We start from the raw sequence: 24,478 nt of genomic DNA, 5'->3' as shown, positions 1-24,478 counted from the left end.
AATACTTACAGAAAAACCCTATAGGAGTCTGGAGGAAACGGGAATTCAAAACTATGTTATGAGAAATGACATTATTTCTTACAAGGAAGATAACATTATCTACACTACAGTTACTAAACTGTTTTAGAGAATGCGTAAGAATGAAGGCTGATAGTGACCTCATATTTATTATATCCTCTATTTTTATTTTACTTTTTGAGACAAGAGTCTCACTCTGTCACCCAGGCTGGAGTGCAATGGCACGATCTCAACTCATTGCAACCTCCCCTTCGCAGGTTTCAAGTGATTCTCATGCCTCAGCTTCCCGAGTAGCTCGGACTACAGGCGCGTGCCAGCACACCTGGCTAATTTTTGTATTTTTAGTAGACACGGGGTTTCACCATGTTGGCCAGGCTGGTCTTGAACTCCTGGCCTCAAGTGATCCACCCACCTTGGCCTCCCAAAGTGCTGGGATTACAGGCATGAGCCACCATGCCCAGCCATATCCTCTATTTTAAAAAAAGAGTCCTTAATAGTATCAATCTTTAATTTGGGATAATTAGCAGACAAATTATCTTAAGGAGTTCATAATGCAAAGAATTATAAAACTTTGACTTACCTATTGATTCAATCTGGAAATCAAAGGTGAGTTCTGATGATAATTTCCTGCTAGATTTTAATCTTCCTTGGAGATTCACTATTTTTATACAACCTAGAGGAAAAAAAGTCACTCAGAAACTAAGATAAAAGAAGTCTTGTTAAAGTAAGACATTCATAAATAAAAACTTACAGTCCAAGCATACAAGGATGGTATCTCTCTCCAGTTGGGTTACATGAGTAACATTTGTCTGTGGGGTATCTACAACACAAACAAATTTTGGTAAACCTAAAGAAACTGTGATACTTAAAGCATGGAAACATTTAAGAAAAATAATTCTGAGGATAACAGTACTTGAAATGGATATCTCTTGTAATACACACATAGTGACTGAGCCAGGCTATGTGGGTTTAAATGCTGATGCAAGTGCTAAACAATGTTAAGTGCTCAACAGAGCATATGTTGGCTGTTGTCAACACTACTGGTGATGCGGAACACATGGATACAGAATGCCTACTGCACTAGAAAACAAACTATACTTAAAATATCCTATAATGCAACTTTTCCTCTTTTAAAAACCAAATTTTCTACTAGTGGGAGATTTGTAAATACATGTAGTTCTCAAACTATGGTTCCTGTATCAACACCGTCAGTATCACCTGGGAATTGACAGAAATGAAAATTCTTTTGTTTTTGAGCCTGCTGCTCAGGCTGAAATGCTGTGGTGCAATCATGGCTCCCTGCAGCCTTGAACTCCTGGCCTCAAGTGACCCTCCGACTTAGCCTTCTGAGTAGCTGAGAGCACAGGTGCAGGCCACCATGACTAGCTAATTAAAAAAAAAAATTTTAGAGATGGGGTCTTGCTGTATTACCCAGGCTGAGGTTTGTCTATATATGCCTTAAACTATGGTCTCTGTGTCAACCTCATTAGCATCACTTGGGAATTCACAGAAACGAAAATTCTCAGGTCCTATCTAGACTATAAATGAACAGCTCTGGGGGTGGGGCCCAACAATGTCACAAGTCTCCCAGTGACTCTGATGAACGCTCAAGTCTGGTAATTGCTGCTATGTACTACATACTCAATGATTACTCTTACCAATACTCCTAGTAAAGTGATGCTGTATGATTAAAAGGGTAACATCACCTCAGGGAGGCAGGGCAACTGGAGTTACGTAAAATACAAATTTTCAGGTATACACCATTTAAAGGTACATAAAATACTTTAAAATTCTGAGAGTTATGAAAACGTTAAGTACCCAAGTTTTGTTTTAAATGTTTCCTATGTTAATATGCATTTTGTATTCATTTTCATATTAATGAACATAATCGAAACAATTTGATGCATGTAAAATTCTCTAAAAAGGAAATGTGAAACATATAAAATGAAAAGTATTATCAAAATACTAAAAATATTTGAGTCTATATAAATTGTTATTTCCCTTTTATTTGTTTGGAAAAAAAGTGCTTTAATTGGTATTCAATTTGTAATATTAATTTAATTATTTCCAAGAAAGATTAATTCAAATATGACTTTATGGGTTACCTATACATGGGGTCCTTCAAGAGACACTGTTATTTAAAATACATGTCACCAAAATCAAATAACAACTCAGGTGTATACCTCATTTTATAGTAAGAGGTGTGTTCATGCACAATTGTTTATTAATATATACCATAATATATACAGGCCTTTGAAGATCAGATCCTTCATGTTCATTTCTAAATAAAAAAACTGGTGTATGTGCTCCCAGTCTCATGTTTCGGCAATGTTTGCTTGAGATTTAGTTGGTTAGTTAGAGACAGGATCTCATTCTGTCACCCAGGGTAGAATACAGAGGCATAAACATCGCTCATTGCACCCTCGACTTCCTGGGCTCAAGTGATCCTCCCATCTTGGCCTCCCTGTAGGTGAGACTACAGGCATCCACCACCATGCCCAGCTAACTTACATACAAGTTTTATAGAGACAGGGTCTTGTTACATTGCCCAGGTTGTTCTTGAACTCCTGGACTCAAGCGATCCTCTCACCTCGGCCTCCCAAAGTACTGGGATTACCGGCATGACCCACCATGCCCTGCCTGCCAATGTTTTAAATTTGTCATATGAATTAGTTATTTTAAAGAGAGTAATCTTCCCTTCTTCCAGTTTAGTAATAGTTATTGAAGACTGGCAGTGTATGCAGTTTTTGCTTAGTAAGAGAGTAAACTTACTACTTATAAAACCAGTATATGTATTACCCTTAATAATTTCATAAAAATTACAAACCTGATTCTGTAAACCATGAAGAGGTAGAATTTGGATTGACCGTCTCAAATCGAACCACTTGGTTGAAGTCTCTACCTCTACTGACACCAACACAAACTAAAGGGTACTCCTGTTCAGGAACTACCAGCATTTCAAACATTCTAAGTGGACATGGTATAGGAAAATCTATGTGCTAGAGAAAGAAACAAAAATACATTAAACAAAGGAAAATAAAAACCAAATAATTTTATAAGAATACTATAAAACAGCTTTCTACAATAAAGACTGCACCTTGTCACAGAAATTCAGGTAATGCAGAAAAATCTAAATTGTGGAGTATCTTTATAAAGATTTTAGGTTTACCACCATAAAATATTTTAAAGTTATAATTACATGATTTTAGAACATTAAGGCTGAATGGGAATTTCTAAGTCACATGTCCAACTCTCTCTTTTCAAAGTTGGAAACTGGGGCCCAGGAACTGGGTGACTAGCCCATGTCCCCCGGCCTTTGTGGCAGAGTCTCCTGTCTCCCAATTTAATGCTTCTTCAGTTATACTCCTCTGCCTTCTTAATCAACTGAGCAAACATGGATGAGAGAAGTGAAATGCTAATTAGCAAGAGACACTCCTCTTGTAAGATATGAACAGAAAAAGTCATAAATTTAAAAAAGTTAGCTTCATATCTCAAGTGATTTTATCTAATAAACTCACAGTTACAATACAACCCATCTTAATTTTTTGTAAGTTTAAAATTTTTTATATTGCTACAAAGAATAAATTCACATTTTGAAGGACTAAAAAAAAAATAGATGGAAAACACTAACTTCATTAGTAATCAAGAAATAAAACCACAATAAGTAGATACTATACATACCCACCAGAATGGCTAAAATTAAAAGAATGAATTAATAAGCATCTGAGAGGAGTAAGCAAACTCTCACACAACACTGGTGGTGGGAGATAGAGTGGCATAGCCACACTGGTTAACTGCATTATTTATTAGTGCTGGATATAGGCATTCCTTAGGACTTTGCAATAATACTCCTAGGTATACATTCTAAAGAACATGAGTACATACATACAACAGACAAATGCAAAACAGATAAAATTATGGCATATTCACAAAATAATTATATAGAGAACTGAAAAATGAATCAACTATAGCTATGTCCAGCAACTATACAAATATAATGTTGCACAAAAGAAGCCAGACACAAATGAACATATACTTTATAATTCCACTTAAATACTGTTGAAAAATTAAATTAAATTAGTTCTAATGTTTAGGGACATGTGCTTAGATAGCAAAAAGAGAAAAAAAGTAAGAACTTTCTAGGTTCCTTTGTAAAAAAGAGGCAGGGAGCTGACTAAAAGGGAGGATGACAAGGGGAATTCTAAAATTTTTCTTTACAAAAAATTTAAAAAAAAATACCACTCTCATGCATATTTTATTTAGTTCATTCTTATATATTTTATATTTTTGTTGCTTTTATAAACTGGCTGTTTTCACTGTATTTTCCAAATAGTTATTGCTGGCATTTAACGAAGCTACTGGATTTGATTTGTTTTCTTTTTTAATCTGGCAACTCATAAACTCCAAAGAAAAGAAAAAGGTGCAACGGGGGATATCGTAACAGGTAGTTTTAAAGTGTTGGAAGATATAAAATGGTACTTGTGGCTGGAACGTGAAGCTCTGTGTTCACCTGCTGTTCCCACATTCCTTCCTTCCCTATGGCTGCTAAAGTCCCTCCATTCCACAGGCACAGACACTTCATCAATATTCTCCAAATCTCTTCTCTAAGAGCCTTCCCATTGCCTTGGGGCACATGCTTTTGATAAAACCTGTCATTTTTAATAAGGTACAGCAACTTAAATAATTCTCCTTGAAATAAAGAGCAATGAAGCAGAAAAAAAACCAATGCTTCTGATTAAAGATGCATTTTTAAACTTTTACAGTTTAAACACAGAAACAATGCTTAAAAAAAAAAGACAGATTTTGACTACTTCTACGTTGCTTCGAATAATAACTAAGCAATCTGTCTAAGTCATTAACAGAAGGCATGTCTAATAGTTTTAAATCCAGTTGCTATTGTCCTTGAGGGCAGCAACTGTATCTTGTATATTTTTGTCTCTCTAGTAAGTAACACGGTGCCTCGCCTGCCATAGGTACATTATGTTTGCTGGGGAGATCTTTAATTTTTAACTTTTATTTATGATGAAAATGCAGTCTAGGCCGGGCACGGTGGCTCACACCTGTAATCCCAGCACTTTGGGAGGATGAGGCGGGTGGATCACCTGAGGTCAGGAGTTCGAGACCAGCCTGGCCAAGACAGTGAAACCCCGTCTCTACTAAAAATACAAAAATTAGCTGGGCGCCTGTAGTCCCAGCTACTCGGGAGGCTGAGGCAGAGAATTGCTTGATCCTGGGAGGTGGAGGTTGCAGTGAGCTGAGTTCATGCCACTGCACTCCAGCGTGGGCAACAGAGCCAGACTCCATCTCAAAAAAAAAAAAAAGCAGTCTAATGATGCAAAAACTGTCAGAAATGTCATTAGGAGGAAACAAGAATATAGAAAGCATAACAATGTTTTTGAATACATCTGATGAAGGGTTACAGTACAGAAACACCATAAATACTGATTAAAATAATGTTAAGTATGGAGAGAAATATATACATATACAAGTCTTGATGCAGAGAGACACAGAAAAAAGAAAGAAAGAAAGAAAGGAAGGAAAGAAAGAAAAAGAAAGAAAGAGAGAAAGAGAGAAAGAGAGAAAGAGAAAGAGAGAAAGAGAGAAAGCAAGCAAGCAAGCTAGCTAGGTTAAGGTTAAGGAAAGTAGGCAAACATTATAGCTCAGAGAGTTTAAGGAAAGGGAGAAGAGTGATTAAAATCTTGATGGAGACCTGCAAGTAGAATTTTACTACAGGTTCACTATCTCAGAATGCTGGTAACAGGCCTCACTAGAGCCACTCCAGGCACCCTGGTGCCATCTACCAGGAAAAGAGAAGCCATGGATGGGTAATTTTTAAGCTTCCTATGTCTTCAAAGTATATATTCCCTCCTGCATGCTCTTGACACAGACAATTCCTCTAACAGAGAAAAGTATCTTTCATTATACATTAGGATAGTTTAACATATTAGATAACATATAAAATTCATTCATATCAGGTTAATCAGTCTATCAGTATACAAGAATAACTGATATGATGAAACATTTCATTTTGATACAGTTAAGGAATGAAAATAATAGGAAGGACATATTTCAAATAGACTAAAGAAAGAAAGGAAAAAGGAAAGGAAGGGGTTGCCGAAAAATCAAACTGTGTAAACTTTACCATTCCATCTTGGATAAAGCATTCTTTTGTCAAATAAACAAGAACAAAGAGGAGCTGAGAACAAAACAATTTTTGCCATAAATGGGCTGTATTCAGTAGTTCTGCTTTAGACAACTTATAAGGCTATTTTCCCCTGAGGTTTCAGTTTAAATAATTTTTGTTTCATTGTATTTACCTGTGAAATTAATACTTCAATAGGTTTCAAATTCTTGAAACTATATTTTCATCTGTTTAGCCCTAGTTAATCTTGAGGTTAAAACTGATATGAAAACGAAAACTAGACTTTTTAGTCACTTACAGGATTTTAAACAACAGGGAGTCAATAATTTAAACATCTTAATACTATAAAATTTAGGAAGAACCCCACTCCAGCTATATTTCGACTCTAAATTTCTACTGAGATCAAATGCACATGAAAAAAGACCACTTAGTCCATATATAATAGCACGGAAAACAACATTAAAAATTCATTTGGTATTTCCTTGATGTAACTAACTGAGCCTGTACTTCACATATTTTAAAGGTTTTTTCCTTAAATGTAAGTTATAGATGAGTAATAGTAAATATTTTTAAAATTATTCATTCATTAAATTATTTTAGAAAAACTTAAGCGCAAAAAAAAAAAAAATCTGTGGAAAGGCCTGGGCAAATTAATGGGTATGTATATAACTAAAAACAACTCGTTTCCCTGTCATTATGGTTATCCCTAGTTCTCCTAGGCCAAACTGCAACCCGTATGTTGTTTTCAGCTGTGATGGAGGTCAACCAGAGAGTATATTCAAAACATTTCACTGATCTTTTGGTACTTCCTGTTTCTGCCATCAGGCTCTGCAAGTGAGACACTATTTCCAGCTCCCCACCACCATGCCCTTGAACTATTTCTCTCGTCTCTTATGAAACTTTTACTAGGCCAATTAAGTTCCTTACAATTGGGCAGATCTTCACAACCCTGCCACATTATCTAAAATCATTAAATTAACTTGAAAATTAACTGAAAAAATGTTTCTTTAAAGAACAGTAAGGTTGACAAGCTTTTATACTAAGAACAAGATAGTGTGACTTTTATGCTTACCTTAATTAACATAAATTTCTGCATTGGTTCAACCCATTCTAAAAGAACAATGCTAGTCTGAAGTGCTCCACATAGGTATTTATGGCCCGTATAAGGATTTCTTACTGTCAAAGCAAAAATATAAATGAGTCCTCTTATAATACAAAGTCCTTATGACAATAATTGCATGCTCAAAAAAAACAAAACTAAACATAAAATCAAAAGCTGGCTGCCAGTTCAATTTCTTAATTAGAGGGCTGGGTGAAAAAAATACTGTTTCAGGTAGCAGCAGGAAATGCCCTCTTAACTTGCAGGATTTTTATATGTATGCAGAAATGAAACCGCTGGTTATAATGAGGCTGTGAGGTAGGAGGAAGGACTTTTGGTCTTATGATGGCAGGAAAATTACCTGAGGTGGCAACATTCTGATAAAAGGGTCAAGGTAAATTTGGGAAGAAGTTGTCAAACTCATAAGATACAACACATTCAGGTGGTTCACAAGGTGCTTTTGCTGGTAATGTTCAGAAGCAATAATGTTTTGTTTCTGAAAATAAAACACTTGTCCATCTTCCCCCTTTTGATTAAATTCTTATGGTCACTAGAAAACATCACAGATATTAACCAAACCTTAAAATACTGATTTACAAATAATAAAATTGAATTACCTCAGATTTTGAAATATTTTTCTGGTTATAAACCAGAAGAAGTAAATATATGTGAAGTAAATATATTTGGAATAAAGATAAAAAAATTGAACTGTGAAAAGGGGAACAGCAGTAAAATTCACAAACTTCACATAGATGTGAAATATTTAAATGGCAGAGGAGGTGAACAGCAAAAGTGTCCCGCCAAAGAAAACAGAAGAGTCTATAGAGGAAATTATTTCCTATAATTAACTTTTCCTAAAAACCTGCCCTTTTGTGCCCAGGTAAAGTCAGTTTGCTGGAAGTTCTAACAGAGACTCAACCATCATTTCTAAACCCAACCCTGTCATCCTCTTTCGCTCGCAACCAGCTGTTCTTGCTTCCTATTTACAACACTTTGCTGTTCTGCCAGTCTTTTGGGTTTGAGGCCTCAGTCATCTCTGACATCTTTTCCCTTCACACCCAGACACTCCTTCCTTACTATTTGCACTGTTACTGCTCTAGCACAAGACCTCCTTCCTTCCTTACTGCATAGTAATAAGTACATGTTCACACAAGACCAATGGCTCACACTCATCTGCCATTCTCCTTTCTATAATCCATATTCAGCTAAGCTGAATAGTCAGCATTTATTATGTAAGCTTTATGATTTTTTTTTGCCTCCACATGTTATGTCATTTCTTCTGTTTGAAACGGCCTCTCCATCTATTCAGTTCAAATCTGAATCTGCCTTATTTTGAGACCTAGCCCAAACGCCACCTTCTTCAGTGAGCCTATGTTTAGAGTCCCTTCCACACTATACTTTGTGGTATAATGACTCATGTGTTTATCGTCCCTTTAATAATAATAGTAACTTAAGGGAAAGAAATAATTTTTTGCTCTGGCTATATGCAAATAGAACAACTGTTATGGGGGGGAATTTAGGTGAGGGGAAGGTGAACATAAAAACACATGCTGAAGGAATAAATGCCATCTCACAAGCCATTGCTAAGCAGAATGGTGAATGGTATGTAACAGGACCCTTGGAAAACAGGGTGTGATAAAATGTGGTAAAAAAAAAAAAAAAAAAAGAGTCATACTACTTTCTCCATTTACCCAGGCAATAAATTATTTGCTAAACAAATAACTTATTGGCAAATAAATTATTTGCAAGGTACTATATATTTGGCTTAGTCTACACAGAGATGAAATGGCCAAGAAATTTGTTCTACTTAAGAGAGAAAAATAAAGTATTACTGGCAGAATGCCCTAGGGTAGTACTGTTTTATGCCAGATTTTACAATGAGTCTCATGGGGTTTTCTTAGCTGCCCTGTGAAGCAAGACAGCTATATGCTATTGGACAGTTTACTTACCAACACAACACTTCTGGCACCATTTGGTTTCAGGGATTTTTGCTGACACAGAAAATTTCCTAAATGTAAATAAAAGTGAGTATATACATGTGGCAAACTTAGTATATGAAAAAGCTACTGTTACAGATCAGCGGAGAAAGGATGAGTTCAAAACTGGTGCTGACATACTAGGTCATCTGTTAAAATTAGAATGAAAAGGCCCGGTGCAGTGGCACGTGCCAGTAATCCCAGCGCTTTGGGAGGCCGAGGTGGGCAGATCACGAGGTCAGGAGTTTGAGACCAGCCTGGCCAACATAATAAAATCCCGTCTCTACTAAAAATACAAAAAAATTAGCCAGGCATGGTGGTGCATGCCTGTAATTCCAGCTACTCAGGAGGCTGAGGCAGGAGATTTGCTGAACCCAGAAGGCGGAGGTTGTGGTGAGCTGAGACCATACCACTGCACTTCAGCCTGGGCAACAAGAGCAAAACTCTGTCTCAAAAAAAAAAAAAAGAATAAATTGGATCCCTTTCTCACGGCCCCCAATCAGTTTCAAATGGATTAAGGATTTAAATGTGAAAACAAACTACAGAAGTCTATAGAAATGTATGACCTTGAGATTTAAGAAAACACAAAAAGAACAAATCATATAGGAAAATGCTGTTACATTTTATTTGACTTTTTTTCCCCCCACTGATTCATCCCTAGCACCTCAAACTACAGGTGGCAGTCAATTATTCAATCAGTAACTTTGGTTTACCAAAAGATAACACTGAGAAAGTGAAAACATTAGCCAAAAACTGGGGAAAGATATTTTTAAGTACATGTAATAAATTTACATGTACTGTAAAAAGTTGTTTTAATAATTTGTGAAGAACTTCTTTTATTTAGAAATCTTTGTTTATTCAGCAAAAGTGGGATACAGATGTTCTGCAAAGGTGCTATAGGGGTTTTGCAAACATCTGACTCGAATTTAACAGATAAAAATCAATTCTGAATTTTTTTTAAGACTACAATTTAAAAACTACCCATACACTCAAATATCTTTTAAAATGTAATATAATAAAGACTGATGGTGCATCAAATTGTAAAAACCTCAAATTAAACCCAATTTTGTATACTTTTTTTAAAATTAAATTTTACTTTATTTTTTGGACAAGGTCTCGCTCTGTCGCCCAGGCTGGAGTGCAAGAGCGTGATCTTGGCTCACTGTAACCTCCGCCTCCCAGGTTCAAGCAATTCTCCTGTCTCAGAACTCCGAATAGCTGGGACTACAGGTGCCTGCCATCATGCTTGACTAATTTTTGTATTTTTAGTAGAGATGGGGTTGGGCAACGTCAGCCTCCTGAGCTCAGGTGATCCGCCCGCCTCAGCCTCCCAAAGTGCTGGGATTACAGGCGTGAGCCATGGTGCCCAGCTAAAGATTTTTTTTTTTTTTTGAGACAAAGTCTTGCTCTGCCGCCCACACTGGATGCAGTGGCTTCACCTCAGCTCACTGCAACCTCCGCCTCCCAGGTTCAAGTGATTCTCCTGCTTCAGTTTCTCAAATAGCTGTGATTACAGGTATCAGCCACCACACCCAGCTAATTTTTGTATTTTTAGTAGAGACGCAGTTTCGACATATTGGCCAGGCTGGTCTCGAACTCCTGACCTCAAGTGATCCGCCTGCCTTGGCCTCCCAAAGTGCTGGGATTACAGGTGTGAGCAACTGTGCCTGACTTCTACAAATAATTAAATTCTTTTTTAAAAAAATAATTTTTATAAGAGAGAGATTGGTCTCAAATTCCTGAGGCTCAGGTAATCTGCCAAAAGTGCAGCCTCCTTAAGTGCTGGGATTACAGGCATGAGCCACTTAAATGTGTAAATTTGCCAAAGATTAGATAGATGCCAGTGCTCTGCACAAGTCTTTTTTTTTTTTAGAGTTGTATAATTTTATATAAAATTGTACAACACATGTGTTCAATGCAATCCAAACAAGCTCAGAACAATTTTCCTGATGGATGTTCTTGTAACTACACAATTGGCAACTGAGTGATAATCAAGCATAAATATAATATTAATAAATATTGTAATACTGTAATTTTAACCTTTAATACATTTTATATATTGACCTATTTATGAAAAGCTATAATTTTAGCTTCATTTACTAAGTCCTTACTATGTGCCATGCATTTTAGACATCTGTGTCATTCAGTCTGTTCAATAAAGAGGTAGGTTACAGCATAGAAATCTGAAGCTTAGATTTTTGCTCAGGTCTTTTTTTTTTTTTTTGAGACAGGGTGTCACTCTGTTGCCCAGACTGGAGTGCAGTGGCGCAATCTTGGGTCACTGCAACCTCTGCCTCTTGGGTTCAGGCAATTCTCCTGCCTCAGCCTCCCAGGTAGCTGGAACTATAGGCTGTATCAATTTAAATGAACATTATTCGGAGTTTGCAAGGTAAGCTGTTAAAAACTGTTAACTATTTCTAAGTACTTGTCCTTGTGAATCAAAACGTTTTTTACACTGTGATAGCTAAACAATGATATAGAATTTATTCAGATGTTGAAGTACTGAACGACTACAACGGCAATCTAGAATATTCTGGTTACAATTTTCTGGTAAAAGCACCTAATTGTACCCTTGACTAACTTTATATTAGGAAAAGTTTTACATTATACTTTATAATTATAAAAATGCCCCTTTCATATACACTGGAGTTTAATGCAGCTTAAAATAAAACAAAACAAAAACTTCCCATACTCAACAAATCTGCTTCGAACCAAAGTGCTTTTTAGAATTAAAAAAAATCTGAACCAAGCTCCTGATAGATTTCAGCTGGCAAAAAGTTTAATGTTCCTGTCCACACTTGTGAACTTGTCTTCTGGCTCCCAAAGTTAACTTAGGGGTTAAAACACTGAACTGGTCAAAACCCAGGAGAATTAACTGCCAAGTTCTGAAAGACCATAGGGATGACTACTACACAAACAGAAATCAACTATTAAGTATGGCTGTGAATTAAGGATTTCAAAAACTTTTCAAAATAGAGTTGTGGGCAGTACATGTAAAGGCAATACAACTTATTTTACCAGCACCCAAGTAACTGGAATTCTAAATTAACTAACACTCCGAATGCATTTAACATAGGATATTTTAGGGTACACTACAAGGAATAGTTCAATTTATCATGCCCAATAATGATGACAACAGGTCTATTTTTTGAGATCTTACTAGGTGCTGTGGTAGGTACTTTACATACACAATGTATCATTTTCAAAACAACTCTGCCAGATGAGTATACAGGTTCCATTTACAGCTGAATACACGTGGAGAGGTTGTATAATTTATCCAAGGTCCCATACCTAGTAAGTAAATGATCCAGGATTTAAATTCAACTGTACTTGAATTCCAAAGCTTATGCTTTACTAAAAATGGATTACAATATGGTGCAATGAGTACCTATCTTCAGAATGAGAACCATGAGGCTCTTTATCGTTAGATTAAGAACAAGATGCTCAGTAGAGGTTTAAGTTGTGCTCACTGTATGGCAGAAGAAATGGTATGAATACACATATATAAAATATTATCATGTTAAAAGGGTTTTTAGGTTTTCTGCCAATAAGTGAGAGAATTAAAAGATTTTACAGTAATTACTAGATAATGAAACTGAAGAAAGTGGGAAAGATGTATTTGTGGCTGTTACTACTAAAAAAACTAAAGATTGACTATAATAAAATCCCTGAAATAATAACTTGGAGGTGAAATATTCTTACAGCTGAACACATGGGGAAAGGTTGTATAATTTATCCAAGGTACCATATTTAGTAAGTAAATGATCCAGGATTTAAATTCAACTTTACTTGAATTTCAAAGCTTATACTTTACTAAAAATGAATTATAAAATGGTACAATGAGTACCTATATTCAGTGTAGGTAAAATCATACCATATGGAAACTTCTTAAAGGAAGAGATTATATCTTATTCATTTTTGTCTCATCTATACATGGAACATTTCATACACATTTGGTGTATTCAGTAAAATCTGGAAGAAATGAACACAGCTAAAAGCAAATAAGCTAAAAAGGTCTCTAATAAAATATATCCAAATGTGAATGCATCTAAGTCTATGTGTCATATAGTCTTTGAGGGCACTTTATGTGTGTATTATAGTAAATATAATAAATCAAGTTCAACTCCGAGTAATCATGAAATGATCCCAATGAAATTCGTATACTCTATTTAAGAAGAGAGAACATCCTATATATTTTTATATAATTTTCATCAAAAAGGTTAATTTTTTAAAAAAATCATGTACACATAGGAGCAAATCTTAGCCACACTGTAAACTCAGCAATTGAGAACAGCAGATTCTCAAGGTACTTGAAAATTAAGGTTTTATGTTAGTTGCTTTACAATAAATATTATAAAAAAGAATAGCCATATTATAAACTTTTCATAAAATACAATTCATACTAGAGTTAGAAAATCTTTCAGTCAATAAAGAGGTCCAATATTATATTAAACAATGAAAGAACAGAACATAACAACAAATTACTGAAAGTAGAAAGGCGAAACCCCTCAACTTCAAACTAATGATTTTCTAATGCAAAACACTGAGACATGGTCTTGCTTTGTTACCCAGGCTGGAGTGTAGTGGCACGATCACAGCTCACTGCAGCCTCAACCTCCAGGGCTCCAGTGATCCTCCCACTTTAGCCTCCTGAGTAGCTGGAACCACAGGGTCGAGCCACCATGCCTAGCTAATTTTTTAAAAAATAATTTTTGTAGAGATGAGGTCTCGTTACGTTGCTCAGGCTGGTCTCGAACTCCTAGCCTCAAGCCATCTTCCTGCCTCAGCCTCTCAAAGTATTGGGATTACAGGCGTGAGCCATCATGCCAGGTTGCAAAAACATTTTTCAATAAATCATTTTGATTTTCTAGGTGTAGAAACTTTGAGAAAAATTTTATAAAGTTAACACATATGTCAAAAGCAAAGGCACTAAATGCAATGTAAAATTACGGCAAAGTGCAAGAAAAAACTAGTTTTAAACTTGCCAAAAAAGAATAACAAATTCAGAGAGAAAATGTCTGATATAATTTTAAAGTATAAAGTAGAAAAATTTTAGAACAAGAGTGTGATCAATAAGCACTTGTTAAATTATATTACTTATTATTTTTTCATCATGATTTCTATTAACCCAAACTGAGTGCTCTTTCACTTTCTGTAGCATAGGTATTTATGAGAATGAACTGTTAACATCATATTGCCTCTAAGGATGTACCCTTACCTTGGCAGTATTCTGTCAGGGAGTTTGTGTGCTGGAATAGCAACGGGTAACTTTTGCATTTGTCTTGCATAATCAAAAAGCCCTGGTAAATTATGGGAATAAAGCTGAGAAGCTTTACCTATAAAGAAAAACAGATATGACGTAAAAGCTAGTAACAAATAGTAACAATTGTAAGGTATTTGAAAACTAAAATACTTACCAGATATTGATAGCAAGCAATTGTTCATTACATACAACCATGTACACCTTCGAGGGAACAGCTGATTAAAAAAAGACACAAAGTTTATAAAGAATAATACATAACAGCAATGTAAATCTGCACACAGTAATCATGTAAGCTGTCATATCTATAGTCAGTTCTTTAAAAAGTAAGTTATTTTTAATATAAATTAACTTTATCAATGATTCAAAACAAGATGATATACATACATACATATTTATGTGAGAGAAAAAAATATATTAGGCTAAATTTTAGCCTAAACACGATATGATCAGCTCAAGTCTCTCTTATTTTAAGGGCTAGGCTATGTAACCCCAAACTATGCAGGGAATAAGAACATTTTCAAACAACATCTATTCCTTTATTTTGGTTCTGGGGTTGAATAATTAAGATTCTCCTGTCTACTCCTCCCAAAATATACTTAACTAGGCATAATATGCAATGCATGGCTTCTAAAAAGGATCATGGTGTAGTGGAACACAGGATACAGAAACACTAGGTATGGAGGGGAAAAAAAGGCTGAGACAGAATATGATGAAAACTCACAAATCATAAAGGATATATATATACACATATATAGATATATACACATATATAGATATATATATACACACACACATATATATGAAATTCATTACTAAAATTTAGTACCATAAGAACTGAGAGGCATCTCTGGAAGCCTGAAAGTGGTCACAATTTAGAGCAAAGAAAAGTGAATTTCATGGAACACAACCTATATATTTAAAAAAACACTCTCATTAAGACATTTTGCTATGCATATCAGTGGTTTTTAAAGTGGTCCTTGGACCAGCAGCATCAGCAACACCTGGGCACATGGTAGAAATGCAAATTTTTGGACCTCACCCCAGACCTACTGAAGCAAGAAGTTCTGAAGGAGGACCCAGGAATCTATGGTTTAACTAGGCCTCCAAGTAATTCTGAGGCAAACTGAGGTTTGAGAGCCACTGATGTACATAATTAAGCATTCTGACTTAACAACCTTGGTTGCTGGGTTTGCTCTGGTAATTCCTACAACTAAGTTACTCCCAAAGTAACTGAGATGAGAGAAGGGAATAGAGAGGACGCAGGGGTGAATGATGAAACACATCAAGGCCTCTAAGGACATTACTTTATGGAAACACAGCCATAATAATGGGACTGAATAACTAAAAGAGAAAAGGTAACAATAAAAGGGAGGCGAAACAAAGTAACATTTTAATAAAAATTTTATTTCATTTACTGGGAAAATGTACTTACATAAAATAACCAATTTCTCCAAACAACTAAAATGTGGCATTGCCAATACAGTTTTTTAAATTTGTAAAATGTGCCTATACCTGTGCCTCAGATAGAGAAGATATCAACATCCATTTCCTACTTTCTGCTTTTCACAAAAAATTCACAACAAAATTGGAACTTCATTGGCTATACTGAAAAAACCAGGCAGAGAAGGGGCAATGACTTACCCCAGACCACATATCAGTATATGTTATCAAAGTAGCAAGAAACAGATTTTTATTTAATTCAGTGTTGAACTGCGTTTTTATATACATATCCACTAAAAAAGTATTTATCTGATACCACATCTATGGTTTACTATAAAATTATACACTTGTAAATATAAGTGGGTTTGCTTATTTAATATAAACATATATAAAGTAGCAAGACAAGACACAAATTCCTTTCATATTTTCTACATAGGGACAATGAAAAGGTATTTATGTATAGTTTTATTTTTAAAAAGTACTGGATTTCATTATGAATTTTCATTTTTAACAACAACTTTTTCTAGATTTCTAGTAACAACAACTTTACTAGATTTTCAATGCTTTCTTCCTTTAGTGAGTTAGGTTCTAGGTGAAATGATTGGTTTAATAAATAAGAATATAACAGTTAAGAAGGGTAGCTTCTATATTCTGCCTAGACTCATGTATCTGTTTTACCAATGACTCTGTGTGATCTTGGGTAATTTACTGAATCTCTGTCTCAGTGTTCTTATCTGTAAAACAGAATATCTATATCTCATAGAGCTGTATGGTAATTAAACACGATACTCCTTGTAAAACACTTAGAAGAGTGTCTAACACACACTGAGTACTGAATAAATGTTAGCTATGAATAATGAAGCCAGATAAAAAATTTTAAATCAGGACCCTGATTTGTGTCATCTCCTCACTTTTCAGAATCTTCTCCTATCTAGTAGGCTCATGCCACCCTGTTTCCTCTAAAGTCTAGAGAAAATCAAACTAATCATCAATTTCATAATAAGATGAAAAATTCAGGCTCCACATATACTAATTCTTTAGTCTTATAGGCTCCCTCTAGGAGGGAAAAAGGTTTCCTTTGAAGGGCAATGTTTCAAAAAAAAATTACTCTAGTAATCTAATTTCAAATGCTAAAGCAACTAAGAAGGGAAGTTATTGCAGACTGGGGCTAGGTGTGGTTGATGGATGCCTTCTCTTAAGAGTCCTAGCCCGGCCTGGTGGCTCACACCTGTAATCCCAGCACTGGGTGGGTGAGGCAGAAGGACTGCTTGAGCCCAGGAGTTTGAGATCAGCCTGGGCAACAAAGTGAAATCCCAGTCTCGACAAAATACCAAAAAATTAGCTAGGCATTGTGGCATGTGCCTGTAGACTCAGCTACTGAGGACGCTGAGGTGGGAAGGTCACTTGAGCCCAGGAGATCAAGGCTGCAGTGAGCTGTGTTCATGCCACTGCCCTCCAGCCGTGGTGACAGAATGAAACCCTGTCTCAAAAACAAAAACAATGGAAGAGTTCTTCAAATTAGGTTGATAAATGCTTACTCCACCTATGCATAAAGCTGGCCTTATTCCCTACAATTAATATTGTTACCAATATTATTTCTGGATATCTCATTATACCCAATAAAAACAGGACCATCTTTGAATTATTTATTTACTAATTATTATAATTACAAGATCCTTTTCCTCCCTTTCCCTGTTCATAGGTACTTTTCAGTCATTTCACTGTATACCATTTCCAGATTAAAAGATTTACAGTATATCAGTTTAGGATCTTGTTAGAAAATTTGATTAAAAAAAGAAGATGAAAATGTTTAGTCATGAATAAATCATTACTTACAGATTTTTTCTTTCCATTTTATTTGTAATCAATTTATTTTTATTTTTATTTTGTTTCGAGACAGAGTCTCACTCTGTTGCCCAGGCTGGAGTGCAGTGGTGCGATCTTGGCTCACTGCAACCTCTGCCTTCTGGGTTTAAGCAATTCTCCTGTCTCAGGCTCCTGAGTACCTGGGACTACAGGTGCACACGACCATGCTCGGCTAATTTTTGTATTTTTAGTAAGGACGGGGTTTCACCTTATTTGTTAGGCTGGTGTTGAACTCCTGACCCATCTCGGCCTCCCAAAGTGCTGGGATTACAAGTGTGAGCCACTGCGCCCGGCCTTGTAATCAATTTATATTGATAAAAGAATTAGTCACACAACCTGAAGGCACCCCAAACTCAGTATGACCAAATTGAAAGCATTACCATTCTCTTCAAATCAGTACATCCTTCAGTATACTATACTCCATCTTTCTGTTACTGTCAAGCACCCAGTCACTTAAGTGGAAAACCTGAAGTTAACCTAGACCTCTCTTCACCCTCCATGTTGAATTGGTCACTCAATTTGGTCAATTCTAGATCTTTGATCTTTCTCCAGGTCCAGCATTTCTCTACAGGAACTATACAACTGGGAGAGAGAATATGGTGAAGTAGTTAAGGGCATGGCATTTGGAGCTAGCTTGCCTAGGTTCATATCCCAGTCCAGCCACTGAATAGCTGTGGGGTCTTTGGCAAGTTACTAATCCTTTCTGTGCTTCAGTTTTCTCATCTGTGAAATGAGAATATCAATGGTATCTACCTCTGAGAGATTTCATGAAGAATCTATAATGTATGTCAAGCATTCAAAAACACTGCATGGACACATAGTAAGCTTTATGTAAATATTAGCTATTAATATCATCATCATTATTATCAGTTTGCAGGTTGTTTTATGTTCCTGACTCCTGGGTACTAAATGACAAAAGCTCCCCCCACTCATTGTGACACTCAAAAACATCCCCATATCGGGGGAGAGGAGGAGAGAAATGGGGAATGACCACTAATGATTATGGAGGTCCTTTTGGAGATGACAAAAATGTCCTAAAACTGATGGTGGTAATGGCTGCACATGCTGTGAACATACTAAAAGCCACTGGATTGTACCCTTTAAATGGGTGAACTATATGCTATATGAATTATATCTCAATAAAACTATCTTTTCCCCTCTATTCTCTCTACCTCTGCCCTGAATTAACACTCTTTCACCATTTGACCATGGTTTTTAGTCTCATCTCTCACCATACTGCAAACAGATATTTCTAAAACACAGGTCTGTTCCATCAGCATGGTACACCAAGCTTAGGTATTTGGCTTCTGCCTGCCTACTCAGCTCCATCTATTGTTACCATTCTGTACTCCAGTCAAATTGTCCAGTCATTGTTCCCATACTTGCCATGCTATTTCACATCTCTATGCCATCATGCTTATCCTGTCTGTGTGGCAAACTTCTATTCATCAGAATTTAAGGTCCATCTCAAATGCCCCTCCTTCTCATCTCCCCACAGGAGGTGCTGATGACATCCACCTCTATGGCCAATATCTTATACTCATTCCTATGACATCTAATCCTGAGTGTTGTAGTTACTGGTTTATACATCTGTTTTCCCTATTAGATCATGAGCTTTTCAAGGGTATGGACTAGTCCTGTGAATCTGTCTTAGGTATCTGGTAATTAGAACATGCTCCATGAAGTTTTTTTTTTTTGAGATGGAGTTTCACTTTTGCTGCCCAGGTTGGAGTGCAATGGCGTGATCTCAGCTCACTGTAACCTCCTCCTCCTGGGTTCAAGCAATTCTCCTGTCTCAGCCTTCAAAGCAGCTAGGATTACAGGCACACGCCACTATGCCCAGCTAATTTTCGTATTTTTAGTAGAGATGGGGTTTCACCATGTTGGCTATGCTGGTCTCGAACTCCTGATCTCAGGTGATCTGCCTGCCTTGGCTTCCCAAAGTATTGGGATCACAGGCACTTGCCACAGCGCCCGGCCTCATGAGGATTTTAAGAATAAAAGAGGCTGGGGCGGGGTGGCTCATATGTGTAATCCCAGCACTTGAGGCCAGGAGTTCGAGACCAGCATGAGCAACATGGTGAAACCCTGTCTCTACTAAAAACACAAAAATCAGCCAGGCATGGTGGCTCATGTCTGTAATCCCAGCTACTTGGGAGGCTGAGGCATGAGAATTGCTTGAACCTGGTTGCAGTGAGCCGAGATCACACCGCTGCACTCCAGCCTGGGAAACAGAGTGAGACTCAGTCTTAAAACACAAAACAAAACAAAACAAAACAAAACAAAACAAAACAAAACAAAACAAAACAGAATAAAAGAGGCAGCAAGTCATGAAACTGAATCTTATTTCTGGTCTAATGTGTACTTATGGTAACTTAAAAATTAAAAAAAAAAAAGAATATACAAAATAACATACCTGTTCCATTGATGTTTCATGAAGTTCATTAAGATTGAGGGTATAAATCCCTTCTTCGGCACCAAATATCAAGTACTGATCTGAAACAAAAGTAATTCATTGACTGATTTTGGTAAATAAAAGATTTTTTAATAGGATTTCTATAATATAAACTTCCGTATGTATTAACATATAAAACAAGAATTACCATGATTTATAAGCAGTGAATACAAAGAAGAGGTTAGACACTTTAGACCCATAAACTGAATTATATGTAAATATTAGCCTCAAAGCAGTGAAGAGAATTTTTATGTAAGGGAGATTCTGAAGAGTGGCATAGTACATTCTTCACTCATCAGAGAGTGCTAAGAACTGGCAAAGAATCTGCAGCTCCTTTTCCTAAAACCCCCTAAAGAGAGGATCATGTGCAACTGACATACAGAATATAAATCGAGAGTGGCTGATACAGATTCTAATTATTTCTACAGAATTTTTTTTCAGAGCTGTACTATAAGCACTCTTATTTAAAAAACCTCAGAATCTGACCACAGTCCATTAAAAAGTTAACTAAAACTTGGATACCTGCTAGGGTACTCAGTATCTTCTAAAAGACATGGGAAGCATGGCCATGGTCCTTTCTGTTTTTCTTTCCAGAGCAGGAGCAGGAGTGGAAATTTATTAAAAAGGCTTTAGAACAGGAAAGAAAGGAAAGAACACTTCGAAGAGATCCAAGCAGGCAACTTGAAGAACAAGTGCCCGATCTGTTTTTAAGACAATACAGAGTAACAGGTCAAGAACTTTTCTAGACTAACTAGACTAAACTGAAGTATGCTGAGAACAGTATAGAATGCTAAGAGCATTCCTAAAGTGCCCAGCATTTAAGATGAGTATTGGGACATTAATAGCGTAAGATTTGTGGTCAGACAGTGCTGGATTTAAACTGACCCTTTCTAATTGGCTACAAACAATGAACCTCTCTGAGTGCCAGTTTCCTTGCCTATGACATAAAAGTACTCAGACTATTTAATGGGTATATGTGTATGTATACAAAAATGTTCATGTATAAATGTTCTATGTGTATCTTACATAAACAGACAGCTATTAAGATCCAGATATACAGTGAGAGGACACAGACAGTTCTTAGTGGTGCCTAAGGACAACTTTTCTGATTATGGTCCCTTTTAAGGTCAGAGATCCTCTCAAGTGGTCACTAAACCCTGGGTCCTTGGTAGCTAAATTCCTTCCATAATGGCTGTTTTGAAAAAAATGAAGCTATTGGCCAGTGGTTCATGTCTATAATCTCAGCACTTTGGGAGGCTGAGGTGACAACTGCTTGAGCCCAGGAGTTCGAAACCAGCTTGGGAAACACAGAGAGACCCCATCTCTACATAAAATTAAAAAACAAAAACAGCCAGGAATGGTGGCATGTGCTTGTAGTCCTACCTACTCGGGTGGCTGAGGCAGGAGGACTGCATAAGGCCAGAAGTTTGAGGTTATAGTAAGCCATGATCATGCTACTGTACTCTAGCCTGGTTGGCAGAGTAAGACTCTTTCCCTAAAAATAAAAAATAAAAAAAGATACCAGACTACTGTGCAGCAGCAGCAGAAACATTTCTGGAGGAAACTAGGGTGGCACAGAATACATGGCTTCACTATATTGAGATGGTAACTATACAATGAAATTTTAATGTTATGTGTCACCTCAAACACTGATAACAGCACAAAGAAACATATTAACCTTAAAATTAAAAAAAAAAATTATAACAAAACTTTTTTTTCCCCAGAAAGATACTCAGAAAATAAACAAAATCACAAATGCTTTCATGGCCCCAGTTAAAAAAAATTAGGAAGATAACAGATAAAAAACACACAATACTACCTCTTGTATCTGGGTTTATCCATGATGATGCACAGTGAATTTTCAAGGGACACCCATTAAAAACTTTTGAAAAACATGCACCCATCTAGGGAAACAAAGAATAACCAATATGAAACAGTGACAAGTAACAGTCTTTAATATATAAAATGTAATTATTATCTATTTTAATGTGAGAGTCTATAGATAGTATACTGAAATTATGATCATCTTCAAATTTACAGAAGTAAGTGTAAGAAATCACCATAGTCATTTGCCTAACAGTGGTACCACAAGTTTCCAGGTGCCACAATAATTTTACTTGGAAAAAAGAGAAAACAAAGGTCATATGTAGGAAATCATAATCTCTACAAAGGAAGACAGTTTTTTTGTTTGGTTTTATGAGCCTAAAAATGGTATTAAATATTGAATTTCACATTACAAACTGAAACAGGTACGGCTGATTTGAAATTCATGTAGGTACTTCAACCTCCAAACATATAGACTTTATATTTTAATTTTTTCAATCAAGCAATCTGATTATTTTCCCTGGAAAGATTCATTAAAAAGCTTAACTCTTTGATGTTACTATTATTTATCAAGTCCATTTACAAACTTTTCAGATAATAAATAAATCATAATGAAATATATCACTCATCTGAACTTTATATCGTCAAAGAGCAAAATATTAACTCTGAAATTATCCTTCTGGTTAAATTCTCAAGGCACAAGAATACTGACTCAGGTAATCACTTTTACTACTGACAACTTGAGAGAAAAACAGTACGAAAATATTTTTGGTCAGAGAAAATTTCAGTATTTGTCATGTTGGCCTATATTAAAAGAACAGCATTTGTGCATCATTTTATAGATGGAATGTCTTCCTCACAAACACGGAGGTAACATACTGAAAGAAAACATCACTAGTTGACAATAATGGATTAAAAATATTAACATAATTAAAACATGGACCTTAAAATTTCCCTTTTCATGACAGAAATATACCAACCAATATATTTTTAAAGATTTTGGTACCAAAAAAGAACAATTTAGCTTGGCAATACCATCAGGTAGTAGTAGACCAAAAGAGACATGTTTATATGATGTAGGGCAGAAACTGTATCATTTAACTAATCCTAGTAACAACCCTTTAAGACAGCTATGGAAATTTGTATGTTGAGGTACTGCTAACTCCTAGAAATTTACATGACAAAATGAAGAACAAAACAATCAAGCCAGTTCCCAATCTTAAGCTAATTTGTATAGTTGGAATCTACCTGGCATTCATAGATACCTTGCAGTTTGTCAAACTGCAAGCCTGAGGTAAGTGTTTTATCTTGCAGTCAGGTGGGAAGTTTTGCCCTATTGTATGTATTTCTCTGCTATAATATATATGCTATATAATATAAAGTATACTGTATAAATTAGTATTAAAATTATTTTAAAATATTTATAATTTAAGTATGATACACATTACGAATATAAAGTATATATATTTTGTAACATAGTTTATAAAGTATACTCTGTACTAATTAAAAAGTAGAATTTACAGGTAAAAAAGGGTGGGGCATTGTGGCTCACACTTGTAATCCCAGCACTTTGGGAGGCTGAGGTGGGCACATCACCTGAGGTCAGGAGTTCGAGACCAGCTTAGCCAATATGGTAAAACTCGTCTCTATAAAAACACACAAAAAATTAGCTGGGCGTGGTGGCAGACACCTATAGTCCCAGCTACTCAGGAGGCTGAGGCAGGAGAATGGCGTGAACCCGGAAGGCAGAGCTTGCAGTGAACCAAGATTGCGCCATTGCACTCCAGCCTGGGCAACAGAGTGAGACTCCATCTCAAAAATAAATAAATAAATAAATAAATAAATAAAAGGCCAGGCGTGGTGGTTTATGCCTATAATCACAGCACTTTGGGAAGTGATCTGCCAAGGTGGGCAGATCACTTGACGCCAGGAATTCGAGACCAGCCTGGCCAACATGGTGAAACTCTGTCTCTACTAAAAATATAAAAATTAGCCAGGTATGGTGACACATTCCTGTAATTAAATTAGCAATCTTTTAGATTTTTGTTCAATAGTAATGAAGGTTCTTTCAAACAGACGAAAAAAAAACCTAAGCAAAGATAACACATACAAGTGACTTAGCTTGAAACTCAGCCTACTCCATATTTAGTACTTACATGCACTTTAGGTGTTGGAGGAAGACCATTACTAATAGGCTTCTAGAAAAAGAACACATGTACAATTACACTTTTTTTTGCTGCTGTTTTGTATAACAATACTGTATTTCAAACACATTTATTCACATAAAATACATGAATACATTCTTTGTAAAACAAAACATTACAGTTAAGGCTGAAGTTCCCCACAGTTCTTTCACAACGCACTATTTCTAGTACTTGCCCCAGAAAAATTAGTT

The 24,478-nt window shown here is 36.0% G+C and overlaps 1 protein-coding gene across 4 annotated transcripts in view; it reads right to left on the bottom strand.

The window, feature by feature from the left end:
* Positions 1 to 24,478, bottom strand: part of MAP4K3 (mitogen-activated protein kinase kinase kinase kinase 3) — a 187,965-nt gene that overhangs the window by 8,774 nt on the left and 154,713 nt on the right. For all 4 annotated transcript variants that reach the window (XM_033175933.1, XM_033175931.1, XM_033175932.1 and 1 more), the window contains 10 exons: positions 24,240 to 24,281; positions 22,079 to 22,163; positions 20,221 to 20,300; positions 14,653 to 14,713; positions 14,454 to 14,571; positions 9,209 to 9,267; positions 7,233 to 7,336; positions 2,846 to 3,017; positions 770 to 838; positions 599 to 691 (listed from right to left, as the gene is read on the bottom strand). In XM_033175933.1, coding sequence (XP_033031824.1) covers positions 599 to 691; positions 770 to 838; positions 2,846 to 3,017; positions 7,233 to 7,336; positions 9,209 to 9,267; positions 14,454 to 14,571; positions 14,653 to 14,713; positions 20,221 to 20,300; positions 22,079 to 22,163; positions 24,240 to 24,281 — 883 coding nt within the window. The remainder of the gene's footprint in view (positions 1 to 598; positions 692 to 769; positions 839 to 2,845; positions 3,018 to 7,232; positions 7,337 to 9,208; positions 9,268 to 14,453; positions 14,572 to 14,652; positions 14,714 to 20,220; positions 20,301 to 22,078; positions 22,164 to 24,239; positions 24,282 to 24,478) is intronic.

Source organism: Trachypithecus francoisi, unplaced genomic scaffold (assembly GCF_009764315.1).
Source record: "Trachypithecus francoisi isolate TF-2019V2 unplaced genomic scaffold, Tfra_2.0 Lachesis_group17, whole genome shotgun sequence".
Taxonomy (NCBI): Eukaryota; Metazoa; Chordata; class Mammalia; order Primates; family Cercopithecidae; genus Trachypithecus; species Trachypithecus francoisi.
This window is presented reverse-complemented; position numbering and strand designations above follow the sequence as displayed.